Below are 16997 nucleotides of genomic sequence, written 5' to 3' on the forward strand. Positions count from 1 at the left end.
AAAATAAAAAACCACAGAAGCTATCATTTGTAGCAGCAGCAGCAGCTCACCCACTCACATCTCTTTAAATCATACACAATTTCACACCTAGTACTTATAAAATAGATGAAGGTCAGTGGGAAAATTCACAGGCTTCACAGAACACTGCAGAGTCTACACCAAATTGGGGCTTTTTAGGGTGGCTTCATACGATCCTGCTGGTGGGTCTCAGCGTCCTGGGTAGTCACAGGCAGAGATTAAGGTCTTGTGGCTAATCACTGTCCTTTGGTCTCTTGGTCTCGAGAGGGTTTATCCATATACCAGTGCTCTGAAGGGTATAACTTGGCTATTTACAGTCAGCATTGGGCAGCCCACAAAGCAGAATGAGGAGACTCATGGTGGACAGGACGTACAAGGGTGTGGCTGTATGCAACCAGTTCCCCAGCAAGCAGCCCTGGGAGAAATGCAGTCAGAAGGGCCTTCCTCTCTCTCTCTCTCCCTAGTTTTCTTCCTCTCTTCTTTCCTCTCCCCTTTTACTTTGCTATTTTAACACTTTTTTTCTGGTTTGGCAAAAAGTTTTTCTAAAATTAAGAACAAGTTCTTCTTAAGCCAGCTGGAAGCTTCCTCTCAGCACCAGAGAGGCAAAAACTTTGTTCAGTCCCACCATATACCTCTGGGTGTCTGAGGAAATAGTTATAATGGGCACTGGTACTTATGACATGTTGGGCATTTCCTATGGGTTAACTCACAAATGCTCACAACTGCACACTGTCCCCCGTGTAACATGTAACAGAAGAAGAAACGGAAGCTTGGAGAGGGCAAGTGACTGGCTCAAGGTCACACAGCTGTCAGCAGAAGAGACAGGACAGTGCCCAGGTTTGCCTGACCCACTGTGCAAATGTGAATAAAATCAGAGCAGGATAGAAAGTTCCATCCTCAGCTTGTATCTTGATTCACCCCTTTCATTCTTTGGATTTTTTTTCCCATTTTCATTTAGGGGAACACACACACACACACAAGAATAGAATTAAAGCTCCAATGCGATGCCCCCAACTAATCCCATCCCAGCTTTTACCTCCAACACTTTATTTTCAGCCAGGAGAATGAGGTAAATATGGTTTATTTCCCTGCCCCTGCCCCCAGCCTGGCTGTCTGTGCTCCATTAAGCTAGAGACTATCATTAATCAGCCTTCCTGTGCACATGGTTAGCATATAGTGTCATAGCATAAGTCAGCTGGCAGGAGACACCTGAAGCAAAAGCAGTGTGCCCATAATTAAGGAAACTCTTCAATATCCACAAGGTAAATATTCATGGAACAAATATTAAGATGTATATTTTAATGCTGCTTATATATTAAAATGCAAATGTGTGTGTGTTTGTACGTGAGTGTGTGTGAGAGAGTGTATCAGGGAGAGAGAGCGAGAGAAATTATTTTCTTCTACATGCTTCAGCTCAAGTACTGCCATTGTCTCCACATCACGGCAAGTGAAACAGTCCCTAGAAAACACTCAGTATTATCTCTTTGATCATCTTTCTATCAGATCCAAGCAAAATGCCACCCAGATAAATATTCTTGGGTAATGGTGACACCGTCCTGCATTTTGGATGTTCTACGACTGCTTCAGGAGTGCAGAGCCCAACTTTCACATAGCCCGTCTTTTCCAGAGTTAGGAGAAAGCTTCCATCTCCAATTACAACCTCCCCACTGTCCAGACGTTCCAATATACCCTAAAGAAAAGAAAGAAAAATAATCTAAATGCCTCCTACATCCGCCATTTTTCCCCTAAAAGTGGCTTCTAATTTTAGGAAAGGTGGTGCTATATTCTTCGAGCACTTGTTCTGTTAAATTCCTCAGTCTCCATGTAGAGCCGTGTTCCAGTAGCCACGTTTCTTAAAGATGAATGCATAATGATAGAGCTCTTGTAATGTGACTGTGTGATTGTGAAAACCTTGTGTCCAATGCCCCTTTTATCTACGGTATGGACAGATGAATAAAAAATATGGATAAGGAATAAACAAACAATAGGGGGAACAAAGGTTAAAATAAATTGAGTAGATTGAAGTACTAGTGGTCAATGAGAGGGAGGGGTAAGGGGTATGGCATGTATGAGTTTTTTTTCTTTTTTCTTTTTATTTCTTTTGTGGAGAGATGCAAATGTTCAAAAATGATCATGGTGATGAATACACAACTATGTGATGATATTATGAGCCACTGATTGTAACCATGTCAAGAATGTTTGTATGTTCATTTGTTGTTTATAATAAAAATATTAAGAAAAAAATCATCAGCTTCTAATAGTATTGCAGAGAGATTGAGAGTACTGTATTTCTTGGCCAATCCAGGCACCTGTTTTGTGCAATCAAAGTATTGTGACAAATTTTCTTTTAAGTAGCATTATTCTGAGCCAAATTATAGTGAAAAATGCTGATTCTATGATAGTTATTTTGATTTTTCAACGTGTGTAGGAGAAACTGCTAGTTGCCTAACCAATTTGCATTTTCTTGCTTCGCTTTTACTAATGTATTTTATTGGGGGCAACGATGTCCCCAGCTGAAAAAGGAAATCCATTTCCCAGCATCCCATGTGCCAAGGGCAGTCATAAGACACAGCACTGCTAACGAGAAGTAGGTGGAAATCTGCTGAGGATTTCTGGAGAAGGTTTTCTTTTCTGATATAGATTACTGCCCCTTTTTTGCCGGTCTCCTTTTCTTCTTTCTGCCAGGAATGTCAAGATCATGCCTGGAGGCCGAATCAGCATCTTGCAGCCATGCCAGTGAGAGCCGCCTGCTGAGGATCCCGGAGCAGACTAACCACAGAGCCTGGTTTCTTTACTGCATCCTTGAGCACTGCAGCAGCCAGGCGCTGCCCACCTGTAACTGCTTGTTAGGTGAGAAAAATAAGCCCCTTATTTATTTAAACCTCTGTTTTATCAGGGTTATCATTACTCGTAGCTGAACATAATGCTGATGGATGCAAAGCTTCATAATTACACCTTACTTCCGTCCAGCAGGTCACGAACATATTGTCATTTGGGACTCAAAGGTTCTGTGAGCCAGTCAGGAGAGACAGTTTTCATTCCCAAATCATAAATGAGGAAACTGAAGCTCAGAGCAGTTACTTGCCCAACTTTAGATCTTCTAAATTGCTAATCTCTTTGTACTCTACCATCTAATATTCAGCCCACCCATAGCTTACATAAAAGGCTGTATTCAAAGCTGATAGCCAAGAACTTGCAATTTCCTTTGTCTGAAACATGCCTCCTTCAGGTATCTGCATGGTTTTCTCCTTCCTCCAGGTCTTTGATCACATTTTATCTTTTCAGAGGGGTCCTACCTGGCTGCCCTATGTAACACTATATACGCCCCACCGTGGAAATCCTGAAATCTCTTGTACAAACTGCCTTAGTTGAAGATACAACCTATCACTGAAGAGAGAAAGCCAGTTTATTATAGCTTTGCTCATAGCTGGACATACAGCAACTGCTGGTGTTTTTCTAACCAGTCATATCTTTTCTGTGAAATCAATATTAAAAACTTCAGTTCCTGAATCCAAAGAAGACAAGCCAGCAGGGCACAGAGGTTTACTAGGATATATGTCAGTATTAGGGTACCAGCTCAGCTGCCGTAGCAAAGAGGCCTCTCTAAATAATGAATTTAAATAAAAAATAAGGTTACTTTTTGTCTTACTAACAATCGTAAAGTACATAGTCCTTCCTTCTTACTGCATTTTGCCATCCCCTATGGCAGAGGTAGGCACACGGAAAATCTAGCCCACCAACTGTTTTTGCAAATACAGTTTTGTTGGATCACAGCCACGCCCATTCAGTTACTTACCATCTAGAGTTACTTCCACACTATAACAGCAGAGTTGAATAGTTGTGACTGAATCTGCATGACCCACAAAGCCTAAAATATTTACCATCTGGTCCTTTACAGAAAAAAATTTGCCAATCCCTGCCCTAGGGGATGGGAAAATGCAGTAAGAAGGAAGGACTGCGTACTTCAGCATGATCAAAACTGGGTCACAGAGACGTTCATATTCTGTCTCAAATTATGGGGTAAGGAAGTTCGGTAAAGCTCAGATTTAAAGTTCCAAGCCCAGACCTGGATGTGACTGACCCATGTCACCTCACTCACATTCTCTAAGTTGAGAGTTTAGCTGCACGGCTCTACCTAGCTACAAGGGAAGCCAGGAAATGTCATTAGTAGATGTCCATGTGTCCAGTTACAACCCTATGACTGTGTGAGAAGGGAAGAATACATTTTGGAGGGAAACCAGCTCTCCCTGTTCTAGTGTCTTCTGGCATCTGCTGTTTCTCCTTTGCTTGCTCCCCACCCAAGTGACTACTCCAGGGTGGCCAGCAACCAGCTTTGCTAGACACTGAGCAGCAAAAAAAAAAAAGAGACCCTGACTGCATTTGGGCCTGTTCCATTATTTTCTTCATTCTCCAGGAGGCCGGAAGGCATAAAGGCAATAATTATTAAGAATGGAGCTAATGTGACTTTGGTTACAATAGTCTTTGCCTCTACCTGAGTCATTCCTGGATCTAGTAAAAGCAACCAGGAATTAGAGCGGACATGCCGGGGTCTTCCCCCAAAGCCTCCTGTCCTGCCTTCCAGAATAATCCTGTTAACAGTACCGGACAAAGGTGGGAGACAAAGCATGGCCTGAATCATTTCTGTCTCCATTGAATGAGGGAGGAAGGGGCTTTAGTGTGACTCTATCCCCTACATCAGGCTCAACTGCAGGAACTATAACTGCTGTAGCTATTTTGTTTTACAAATTTTTATTTTGAAATAACTTTAAACATACAGGACAGTTGCAAAATAACATATAACCGCACAGAGACTTCCAAGATACTCCATACCCAAATACCCAGATTTACCAACTTTTAATATTGTGCCACATGTTTATCTATCTATCTATCTATCTATCTATCTATCTATCTATCTATCTATTATCTATCAATCATCTAATCTATCTAATTTTCTAAACATTTGAGAGTAGATTGCATATATCACACTCCTTGAATGGTTAATACTTCCATGTGTATTTCCTAAGAACAAGGCTATCACTTATGTAACCTCATTAAGTATAGTTTATCAAGTTCAAGAAATTTAACACTGATATAAAGCATACAGCCTATATTCCATTTTTTCAATTGTCCCAATTATGTCTTTTGTGTATTTTATCTCCATTATTAGATCCCAGTCCAAGATTATGTATTATATTTACTTGTGATTGTCTTTTTAGTTCCTCTTTCTCTTTTAATGTGGAAACACACATACAACGTGAAATTTCCCATCTCAGCCACTCCCAAGCCTACAATTCACATTCACGACGCTGGGCTACCACCACCACCATCCATTACAAAACTTTTCCATCACCCCAAACAGGAATCTGCACCCATTATGCATTATCTCCCCACTCCCCCTACTCCTTGCCCATGGAAATCTGTACTCTACTTTCTGTTTCTATGAATCTGCATAGTGTAGTTATTTCTTAAAAGAAGACTCGTATAATATCTGTCCTTTTGTGTCTGGCTTATTTCACTCAACATGTTGATTTCAAGGTTTCTCTACGCTGGTGCATATACCAGATCTTCATTTCTTTTTATAGCTGGATAATATTCCATTGTAGGTATATACCACATTTACCTTCATCGTAGACTTTTGGGTTGCTTTAATCTTTTGGCTATTATGAATAATGCTGCTGTGAACATTGTTGTAAAAATATCTGTTTGAGCATTCCAGCTTTTTAAAGGAGAAAGGAATTTGAGAAATGGGTGCCTACAAAATTTGCACTGGTTCTCCAGGCATACCTCCCAGAATATCATCACTGAATTGGTCTTTTGGAGACTGCACTCTCTGCCATAGGTACAAGAAGACACTATAGAAATGCTGGCTTCAAGAATATACTGACATAGCTGGCATAGAAGGATAAGGAAGCTGCGGTAGCTACCACAGTTGCCTCTCCACTGGACACTGGAATGTTGGGCTATGATTATACCTGCCATGCTTCTACCTTTCCAGACTCACACAGGGGCATCTGGTCGGGGATCCTAACTCTTTTGAGAGCCCAACATCTAAAGTTGTCTGGAAAGGTGCTTAGCATTCATTTCTCTGCAATTTGAGAAGGAACATTGGAAAGGGTTGCACTGAAGGCTCACTACCAAGGCACTATATCTAAAGTATCTCCTTTTTGCTATGCATGAGGCAGGAAATTGAATGAAGCCCAGTCGTGTTGACCATAAATGCTGTTTTGGCAGAGAAAACTCCTGGCTGTGGTAATTTTCCATATTTTCCATATAAACCTGAATTTTGGCTGAATGTAGAAGAAATGCTAATATCAATGAGAATTCTCATCTGTCTCTACTCCCTCTAGAAAGTGTAATTCACTTTTTTCATTTTGTAACTGTGAAACATAAAGGGGACCTAAATTTTAAACTTTTCCTGAGACCTTAGCACATACCAGACACAGATCTTGGCAAGAGGGATAAACATTGGGATGAGATAAGGTCACTTTCCTCAAGAAGCTCAGAGTCTTGCCACTTTGGGGAAGGCAACAGGTCAATAAATAATCACAGCACAACGTAACTGCTGCACAGGAATACAGATGATGGATTCAAAGATAGAGAGAGGTTATATATAATCAAATATACTTCAATAAGTTAACCATGTTAAGAACCAAATTTAATATTACACTTCTAACAATTCTAGAAGGGGAAAATGTTGGCATGGAATTATGGTACACGGGTTAGTCTCTTACCTTACACGTCCAGTGTGTCACAGGGTTACACCAAGAGCATCTATTTAACATTTCTCATATAGGTGCCCACTCATCCCCATCACCACTGCCACTGGATTATTGAAATTCTCTCCAATTCAGTCCAGCCTTACTCTAAACTACTTTCCATTGTGGCCAGAACAAAGCTTTACGTGACCCGCTCTTACTTCGCATCCTGCTTAACTTTGTATGCCCTCCATTCAGGCATCCATCATGTTGTACTCCAGGGTCTGGCTACTCACCCACCTCCTTTGTTTGGCTGGAAGATGCTTGAGGGCAGGTGACATATCTTACTTGTCTACGCCTCTGCCCCTCACTTGTCCAGCACCTAACAAAGAGGCCCTTAACAAACTATATCAAGAGTCCTTTCAAGAGAAAGGATTCTTGAAAATGCCACGTGTGTATATACTAGAAATTTGATCCCAGGGATTAAAAAATGACACTCTTTAACTGAAAATTAGCCAAGGTTTGAAGAAAATTATAGTGTGTATTTTTACTGTAGTTTCATGATGCCACAGATACAACGGTAAGAAATTTTCATCTTTTATCTATCTATTCATCCAATATTTAAAATTCTGCCCATTTTCCATTTTCCAAATGGCCATCAGCAAAATAAATGATCAAGATTCGACTTCAGAGCATCTTTTAGCTTCTCCTTCATTGCCATTTTACTACCTCAATTAATTACCACACCAATAGGATCTAAAGATAGTTCTAAAATGACATGTAAGATAAAGAGCAGTGTAAAGTAATTTATAGTATGTACATATTTTCATTCCATCCTCCCCTTCTCTTTGACAGTGAATACATCTTTCGTCAAATAGTGAGCTTTTGTGGTACAATTATGCCCTCTAAACCCCTTTTCAGATGTGAATTCCTAAGATCTCCCGGTTTAAGGTCTGGCTTCTGGAGAACACTGTTCATACATAAAGGAGAGGACTCAATCTGTCTGAAATATCTCCCTGCTGCCTGAAACTGCCTCCAGGGCTGCTTTTTTGGATTAAAGAACTATTTGGAGGTGTTGTCGTTTAATCTTTTGGATTAAAGAACTAACTGGAGGTGGTGTTGTGGCAATTAGATGAATTCTCACAGTGTACCAGTTAGCTGAGAAGAGGCGAGATTAGCTCTTTCCCACTAACACCTTACTCGCTAGTACACATTCAAATGGATTATTGTGTGATAACATATTCTGTATCACAGTATCGGGGCAGCAAGAGCAGAGGCCCCCCAAAATGGAATAGGGACTGCCTAGTTTTAAAACCTTAAAAATAATAAAAGAAAAAGAACTGTAAAAGTGAACAAAGCATTGCAAATGCTTAGAGAAACAAATCCCTAGAACGTTCTTTGCTTCTCTGCCTTTTTTTCACCCTCATTCTGTCCAATGTCCCTATTTTACTTTTGTAATCAGGAAAATATCCAAAAGTATGTTTCAAAAAAACCGAAGTTGTACATTTTATGTAACTGTTACTATCATTGTATCCTTCCTTACAGTGTTTAGATAAAAATCTTACACAGTTGGGATCAGTCTGTGATATGATGTCTCTGTTGGTAACTTAGTATCGCCAAAGTGCCCTGTCTACCCCATATTTAGTTTTACAACTGGCCGTCTAATTACTCAGTGGATGAACTTGATTTAGAAAGCCCCACATCATAGGGCTTCTTGGTTGCTCCTGACATCTTAGTATAAATAAATCAGTGGTGTACATTCGCATGTCTATATACCCCTCCCCACATTCTGAATTACGGGGTGCAAGGGGGTTGCTTTGAGGGCTCCTGGGAATGTCCCGCTTCCATGTTCAAGGAGCTGGTGAGGCCCGAGGACCAGACAGGGGTGGGGGGTCGGCTGAGGGCAGAAAACGTGAGCTCGGCCTCTGGAATCCAAAAGCTAACTTTCAAATCACCGCTCCACGCTGAACTGGATGGATGACCTGGGCTGGCTCAGGCTGACACTCTGAGCCTCAGTTTCCTCACCTGTAAAATCGGGGGGCTGTGAAGAGACAGCGCGCGTAAAGCCCCCTGCACCACGCCGGGCCGCTGGGGCTCCAAAATATGACCACGTGTGTCATCCAGTCTTCACCCCAGGGCGCGTCTCACCCCGGGTTTCCCGTCCGCAGGGAAACCGAGGCACGGAGCCGTCAGGATACCTTGCCCGAGGCCTGAGAGCCTGGCTGAAGCCGGCGCCGGACTTGCTCTCGAGTCCCCCGGAGCCTCGAGCGAGGCGGGCTGGGTCTTTCCCCGGTTCCCGGAAACACCTTCTTGGTCCCGGGGCTCGCCGGCCCGAGAGCCCGCCCCTTGGCCGCGGGAGGATCGGGGCGCCGCCCGGCCGGCCCCGCGCGCACAGGCTGCCGCTGACCTGAGCAGGTGCCCGCGCTCCGCAACGCTGCGCCCCGCAATGCTGCGCCTCGCAATGCTGCGCCCCGCGACGCTGCGCCCCGCAATGCTGCTCCCCGCAACGCTGCGCCCCGGCGCGCCGCGGCTTCAGGGCCTCGGGCTGGGGCGCTCCCCGCGCCGCCCGCGCTCCGTCCGCGCCCGGGAAGGGTGAGTCCCGGCCGTGGCTGCTGGGTGGGAACCCAGGGCCGAGGAAGCCCTGGGATTGGGAGCACTTGGACCTTGGAGAAATGAGCGTTCGGTTTCCTTCTTGAATAATTATGCTTTCTTTTCCATGCACAACGCTGCACGTGGAAACAGTATCAAAGAGTTCCGGATGCAAAGTGCCCCCTGCCCCAAACGCTTTGGCCAGTCCACGCTGTTGATTGTATTTTCTGTTTCTATTCAGAGATAGTCTATGCATGGGCAAACATATTCTTTGGCTTATTACACCTTGCTTTTTGACAATTATTGTTATGTCTTGAAGGTTGGTCCATATCAGCATATATTGGCTTGCCTTAGTTTTTGTAACGGCTGCATCGTTTTCCATCCTGTCGATAATCCCAGATGTAACTGAGCAGTCGTCCCTTGGTTAACATTTTGATTGTTTCTGGATGTATGTTACTGTAAATAATGTGGGTATCTTTGAGACTTGTGGAAGGCTGTTCCAAAAGTCTATATCTAAAAATGAAATTGATGTGCATTTTAAAGATTGGCAATTGGCACAAATTCTTGTCCAGATATGTAGCACCAATCTGCAAGCCTGCCAGCACTGTGTCTGTTTCCCACATTTTACCTGACACCAAGAGTAGCAACCGTTTTCATCTTCGCTGCATAGGATAAGTGGAATGGAACTTCCTTGTTTTAATTTGCGTTTATTTAAATATGAGTAATGCTGAGCACTTTTTAAATTTATTAATTAAAAATTTAACAAACGTAATAAAACATTAACATAGATAATCAGTAATCACAATATCATCACTTAGTTGCATATTCATCATTTCTTAGAACATTTGCATCCATTCAGAAAAAGAAATAAAAAGACAATAGAAAAAGAAATAAAATCAAAACAGAAAAAAAAAGATTATACCTACCATACCCCTTACCCCTCGCTTTCATTGATCATAGCATTTCAAACTAAGTTTGACATTTGTTCCCCCTATTATTGATTTTTATTCCATATGCTCTACTCGTTTGTTGACAAGGTAGATAAAAGGAACATCAGACACAAGGTTTTCACAATCACACAGTCACATTGTGAAAGCTATATCATTATTCAATCATCCTCAAGAAACATGGCTACTGGAACACAGTTCTACATATTCAGGCAGTTCCCTCCAATGCTGAGCACTTTTTACTTCCGTGCATTGATAGATTATTCCAGGCTGCAAGGTAAGATCTCCATTTACTAGCATCACTCAGTGTTATGAGTTGACTCAATTTTTAGTTTACACTCTGTGACCTTATGTTCTGGAATCAGGAGACCCGGTTTTGAATTCCAGCAAGCCATCCATCCTTTTAATCGACAAATATTTATTGGCTGTCTGCGAATGCAAGGTTTGTGCCTGGTGTTGGGTATACAATAGCCATGAAATAAAAGTTCCTGCTCTATCAGTGTGGTAGTTAGATTCAGTTGTCCACTTGGCCAGGTGAAGGCACCTAATTCTGTTGCTGAGGTCATGAGCCAATGGTGTGTGAACCTCATCTGTTGCTCATTACATCTGCAGTGGCTAGGAGGTGTGCCTGCTGCAATGAAAGGTGTTTGATTTAATTGACTGGTGCTTAAATGAGAGAGCACAGCATAACACAGCCCAAGCAGCTCGGCATACCTCATCTCAGCACTGGCAGCTCAGCCCAGGCCTTTGGGGAAAGTTGTTGGAACCCAGAGGCCTGGAGAGAAGGCCAGCAGAGATTACCCTGAACCTTCCCACATAAGAAAGAACCTCAGATGAAAGTCAGCTGCTTTTCCTCTGAAGAACTAATGAAATAAATCCCCTTTTATTAAAAGCCGATCCATCTCTGGTGTGTTGCATTCTGGCAGCTAGCAAACTAGAACAATCAGTTACACAAAGTGTGACCTTACACTTACAAGTTTCAGTGTCTTCATCTATAAAATGGGCATACTAATACATGCTCTGCCTAACTCACAGGATTGTTGTGAATATTAACTATGAGCGTGTATGAGAAAGTGCTTTGTAAACTGTAAAACATCACAAATGCTTATAGTAGTAATAACGTTATCCAATGAAAACTGAAGTAGAAAGTTGACACACACGTTAATCTGTTTAGAGCCAATGAGGCAAATTCCATGCATAATTCAGGCCTATCAAAAATATACTTTGAGGTCTTTATTTAGGAGCTACAATTATGTATTGACAAATAAAAATCCAAATGATTTTATTTCTGTTGTGTGTTCTTTATATGCCCAATTCCAAACTGTCAAGAAGATATTGTATTTGGGAAAGCAGTTAGAAAAGCTCTCAGGCAATTAATTGTATCTGTTTGTTTGTTTTTTGCATGTCTCCTTCTTTATTTAATTTCCAGTGTATTTACAACTATCTACTCCCGAAAGAAATTTAAGATAGTTATCTATGTAAGTAACAAACACTATACCTAGTCTGAAAGCCATTATGGCATGTTGGATAGAAGGAGTAAACACATTCAATAAAACTTTAGCATATATTATCAAGTTGAACCATTATAACTCCATTCCACAGGTGAGGACATTTTGAGACCCTTGATTTCCCTAAAATAGCTAGCCAATTGAATTGGGGTCTCAAACCTGAGTTTTCTAAACTTAAGCTCTTTTTTCTTTTTTGTTTCATCCTGCCACTGTCCTGAGAGAAATCCTATTTCTTTCTTTATGAACACACACACAAAAAAGGACCTTTAAAATTATTATTGCTTGTTATCATTTTAATGGTTTCAACAGAAGTAAGATATTCCTAGACAACTTAAAAATTTGATTTTTATGGAAAGTAGTCAATAATCATCAGTGCATTATTTTATTTCTTACACAGCACACAAAGAGATGATAAAAATCATTTAAAAATAAGTCAAACAAAGATACCAGATGCCAGAACATATTGTGGCACCAGAAAGTAAGACATTACTCAAAGAATCATGGGGCATGTCTAAAGGACAAAGGAGTCAATTCCAAGAACCTTTTCCTGGTGTCCAACTCTGGGGAAACATGGCATTCATGAATGATAGTAATGGGTTATAACCCATTGAAACAAAATAAATATCCATGAGTTTATTCTAACATAAACAGACAGACAAGCAATCAGGGAAGAAAGGAAAGCATTTCCTAGAATGTCAACTGATTGATAGATATGAAAATCTACAATAGATGCTAAAATCACTCAATGAAAGTTTGATAAGGACTAAGATTTTACGTAGTCTCAAAGAATCATCCCATATATCACTTCTAATTTATAGTGGTTTGGAGCTGTACATACCACAGAAAAACATGTTCTCAAACTTAATCCATTAAAGGATTAAACTTAATCCTTTGGGTGTAAACACATTATGAGTAGAATCTTTTGAGAAGGTTATTCTGTTAAGGTGTTGCCCAACTCACTCAAGACAGGTCTTAAACCTATTGCTGGAGGCCTGTGTAGACAGAATGAGCAGACAGGCAGAGAGACAGCCACGGCAGGAGCACGCAGAAGCTGAACACCAACAGAACCCGGAAGGAAGGGAGAGACCAGGAGACTCTGCCATGTGGCTTGCCATGAGACAAGCTAAGGACCAAGGATGACTGTCAGCCAACCCAGAATGCCAGTCTTTGGGGAGAAAGCATCTTGATGATGTCTTGATTTGGACTTTCTTTTAACCTCCAAACTGTGAGCTAATAAATTTCCATTGATTACGCCAACTCATTGCGTGGTATTTGCTTAAGCAGCCAAGGAAACTAAAACATGATTCTTTATAATTACTCTATCATGGATAAATCTGACAGACAGCACCTAGCCAAGTCATCAAATATAGCACCAATACGGGGACAAACCAACATCACTTGCCTTCTAATAACATGGAATGGGAGGACACACTATCACTTCAATGGTATATTTACCAAAAAATGCTTAGCCTGTGTCCAATCGTGAGGAAAACACCAGATAAACTCTGAGCGAGGTGCCTTCTACCAAACAGCTTGCGAGTATTCTACCAGTGTGCTTTCTGTGACTGGGGTAAAATATCATTGGGACAACTGATTAAATTTGAACATGGGTTGTAGATTAGATAATAATATTGTATAATATTAACTTTCCTGATTTTTTTATTACTGTGCTGTGGTTATATAAGAAAACGTCCTTGTCCTTAAGCAACATGCACTGGAATATTTTCAAAGTAAAGGGGGCACTGCGATGGTGTCTCAGTGGCAGAGTTCTCACCTGTCATGCTGGAGACCTGGGTTCAATTCCCGGTGCCTGCCCATGCAAAAACAAGAAATAAAACAGAACAACAACAAAAAATAGTCAGATATCATGCATATCAGGCATGCAGATATCATGTTCTTTTACTTCTAAATATTCCAGTGCAAGTTTCCTCGTGTGTGTGTGTGTGTGTGTGTGTGTATTATGGAATATACTTAATATATATAAAAGAAATAATAATATATAAAAGAAATAATAAAAGAAAGAATAATAAAGCAAATTGATCAATATGGATTAGTGCTTAATGGGAGTTCCTTGTACAATTCTTGCAACTTTTCTGTAAGTTGAAATTGTATTAAAGATAAGTCACTCCCTAAATCAGTTAAACCAATATAGAAAAAATAGGTTTCTAGCTTAGGTGAATCTTGATGACAGATTAAAGTTTAGATATCAAGACTGTTTAGCAATGCTATTTTCCTTAGATAAATATATTGCCTCCTTTCAAATAATGGTTAATAAAATGAATGCTATAATGAGCACCATTATTATGGATTCTAGGGAAAGTTACTACTTGGTCTTTTTCTCTGTTTAAAACTTATTCTCGGGCAGGCCACGGTGGCTTAGCAGACAGAGTTCTCGCCTACCATACTGGAGACCAGGGTTTGATTCCCGGTGCCAGCCCATGCCAACAAAAAAAAAGATGTTAAAAAAAATTTATTCTCAAAATTGCAATTTGTAGGGTCTTGTGCAATCAAAATGTAATATGGGGAACTTTCTTGGAATCTTTAGTAATTCATATTGTGCTACTCTAAATTCAAAGGTAACATAAGGAAGGGATTGGTGACTAGAAAAGAAGTAGCAAGAACTGGGTGAAAGAAAGCATACAGTTCATTAATACATTCAATTGTATTTGCTGAGCACGTAGGCTTCTAAATGCTCAGCATATAGCAGCAAACCAATAGGCCCCAAGCTCTTCCCTTTAGTGAGACTTTGCCCCAATTGTATCTTTGTGCCAAACAGGCCTGATTTTTGTTATTATTTTTGAATCACTTCCTGATATATGCTTAGAGCAGGAATGAGTTGAATTAAGGAAAGATGCCTTTAAAGTCTGAATAACAAACCTCATGTTGGTATGTGTGATACAAGTTCAGTATAGTTAAAAAAAAAAAAAACCACATGGTGGCTTAAAAAACACTTAACACAAGTTTTAAACTTTGGTTTTTAATAACTTAAAAAATTATTAAACTCAAGCTATTAAAACTTAACTTTTTAGTATGTTTAAAAGTTGTTAAACTCATGGTAAGTGTTTAAAAAAACTTCTCTGGCTTTTCAGTGCCCTGGACTCTCCTTGTGCCTTCCTGCCATACAACTATTCTTACAGGATGGAAGATTCTTTCCTCTTTGCCTTTCCTATTTAATTCAGAACTCATCCTTCAAACCTCAAATCAGCGACCTTCCCGAATATATACTCTTGTGGAATGCTTTATCTCTCTGTGTAACACTTTTCATTGTTGTAAGTCCATATTTATCCTTCTTTGATCAATAGCTGTGCTTCTTACTTTGTTGGACGCTTCAGATCATAGAGACCATGTCTGTTTGGGGTCATTATTTGATCTCTCGTGCATTGCATAGTGCCTGGTTGTTGTAGGAACTTAGGGAAGATTTAATGAGTGGATAAAGGAAGAATGAATGAATGAAATGCATGTGTCAGAAGTGTAACCTGAGGTCATAATTTACAAATCCCCCTACCTTACTAATCACTACCTGCATTAGAATTGTGTTCTTTTGGGGACTTCTCATGTAGGAAAAGTAAAGTCAAGAGAAGGTCAAGAGTGAACCGTGACAATGTTCAAATTTATGTATTTGACAAACACAGCGGGCGTGGGCTGGAGCTGAGGATCAATGATGAATAAGACATGCTCTCTGCCTTCAGGAAGCTTGTGATCCAGCTAGGAAGACAGGTCATAAAAATAAATATATGTAAATATATAATACCATGCAATAGTTATATCAAGGGAAGCACACACAATGGTGAGAGTCAAAACAAGAACGTATATTTGCTCCACCTGGTTGTCTTCAACCTGAAAACATTGAAGGGAGGAAGTGATCCAAGATAAATAGATGCTAAACCCCATGATGATTATGGTCATTAATGAAATAAAATGATTATACATGTGTTATTTAAATGGCGGAGAAAAATTGTTGCCCAGATTCTTTGGGAAAAAAAAGAGGCCACTTGTTTATTTCTTTAGTTGTATTAGTAAGCTACTTCGGACAGAATCATTATATGGAACAGGGCTCAAAATCCTTCCTCTCACCACCAGGTTGCCTAAATTATTAAATCAGCACCATCCAAACCTCACAGGCACTAGGCATTAATTTACTAGAGAAATAGGTAAGGAGAAGCACATTGGTCAGACGAAAAACATAGCTACCATAGCCAGGTGTGGTAGTTAGGTTCAGGTGTCAACTTGGCCAGGTGAAGGTGCCTAGTTCTGTTGTGTGGATTGAATCATCAGCATGTGAAGCTCATCTGTCAATGATCACATCTGCAGTTAGCTAGGGGTAGTGCCTGCTGCAATGAGTGATGTGTAATTTAATTGGCTGGTGCTTAAATGAGAGCGCTCAATACAGCACAGCCAAAGCAGCTCAGCATACCTCATCTTAGTACTTGCAGCTCAGCCCAGGCCTTTGGAGATGCAGAAAGGAATCACTCCGTAGAAAGCTGGGGGAACACAGAAGCCGGGAGGGTGAGAAGGCCAGCAGAGATCACCCTGTGCCTTCCCGTGTACGAAAGAACCTCAGATGAAAGTTAGCTGCCTTTCCTCTGAAGGACTATACTTTTTTTTTTAACTAATTAAATCTCTTTCGTTGGAAGCCAGTCCATCTCTGGTGTGTTGCATTCTGGCAGCTGGGGCAGAATAAAACACCTGGTGATGTTACCATTTAAAAAAATTGTCTTCCAGAGAGGAAAAGCCACCCTTATCGGCAGAAAGGTGGAAATGGAAAGACAAAGCAGAGACAGTGATCATTGGAGGTGGCTGCGTTGGTGTGAGCCTGGCTTACCACCTGGCCAAAGCGGGAATGAAGGATGTGGTCCTCCTGGAGAAGTCGGAGCTCACTGCTGGGTCTACCTGGCATGCAGTAAGTCACCTCGAACTTTTATATGCAAACTTCGGTCACATGGTGAATTGTGTTCTTCCGTGATCGATTTCTTTCCCACTCACAACTCCCCAGTGCAAGCTCTTTAGAGTGAGTGTGGGAAAGTGCAGTTTAGTGGGTACAAGTCCATGAAATGTGTTGACATTATGGTGCCTTGACCTTGAGCAGATGTCTTCTACATTCGGATCCGGCTCTGCCATTTTCTTCCCATGTGACTTTCGGCAAGTTACTTAAGTTTCTGTTTTCTGATGTATAAAATGGGAATAATAATAATAGAACTTCTCTGATGGGGCTGTGATGAAGAATAAATGATTCACTATGT

General features: G+C 40.9%; 1 protein-coding gene across 1 annotated transcript in view; it reads left to right on the forward strand.

Annotated features, from left to right (window-relative positions):
• Nucleotides 1-362: 362 nt before the first annotated feature.
• The window catches only part of DMGDH (dimethylglycine dehydrogenase), a 108302-nt gene continuing 91667 nt past the window's right edge, over nt 363-16997 (forward strand). The window contains exons 1-4 of the mRNA XM_077138667.1: nt 363-447; nt 2704-2868; nt 8882-9305; nt 16480-16657. Coding sequence (XP_076994782.1) covers nt 363-447; nt 2704-2868; nt 8882-9305; nt 16480-16657 — 852 coding nt within the window. The remainder of the gene's footprint in view (nt 448-2703; nt 2869-8881; nt 9306-16479; nt 16658-16997) is intronic.

This window comes from Tamandua tetradactyla, chromosome 21 (genome assembly GCF_023851605.1).
Source record: "Tamandua tetradactyla isolate mTamTet1 chromosome 21, mTamTet1.pri, whole genome shotgun sequence".
Lineage (NCBI taxonomy): Eukaryota > Metazoa > Chordata > Mammalia > Pilosa > Myrmecophagidae > Tamandua > Tamandua tetradactyla.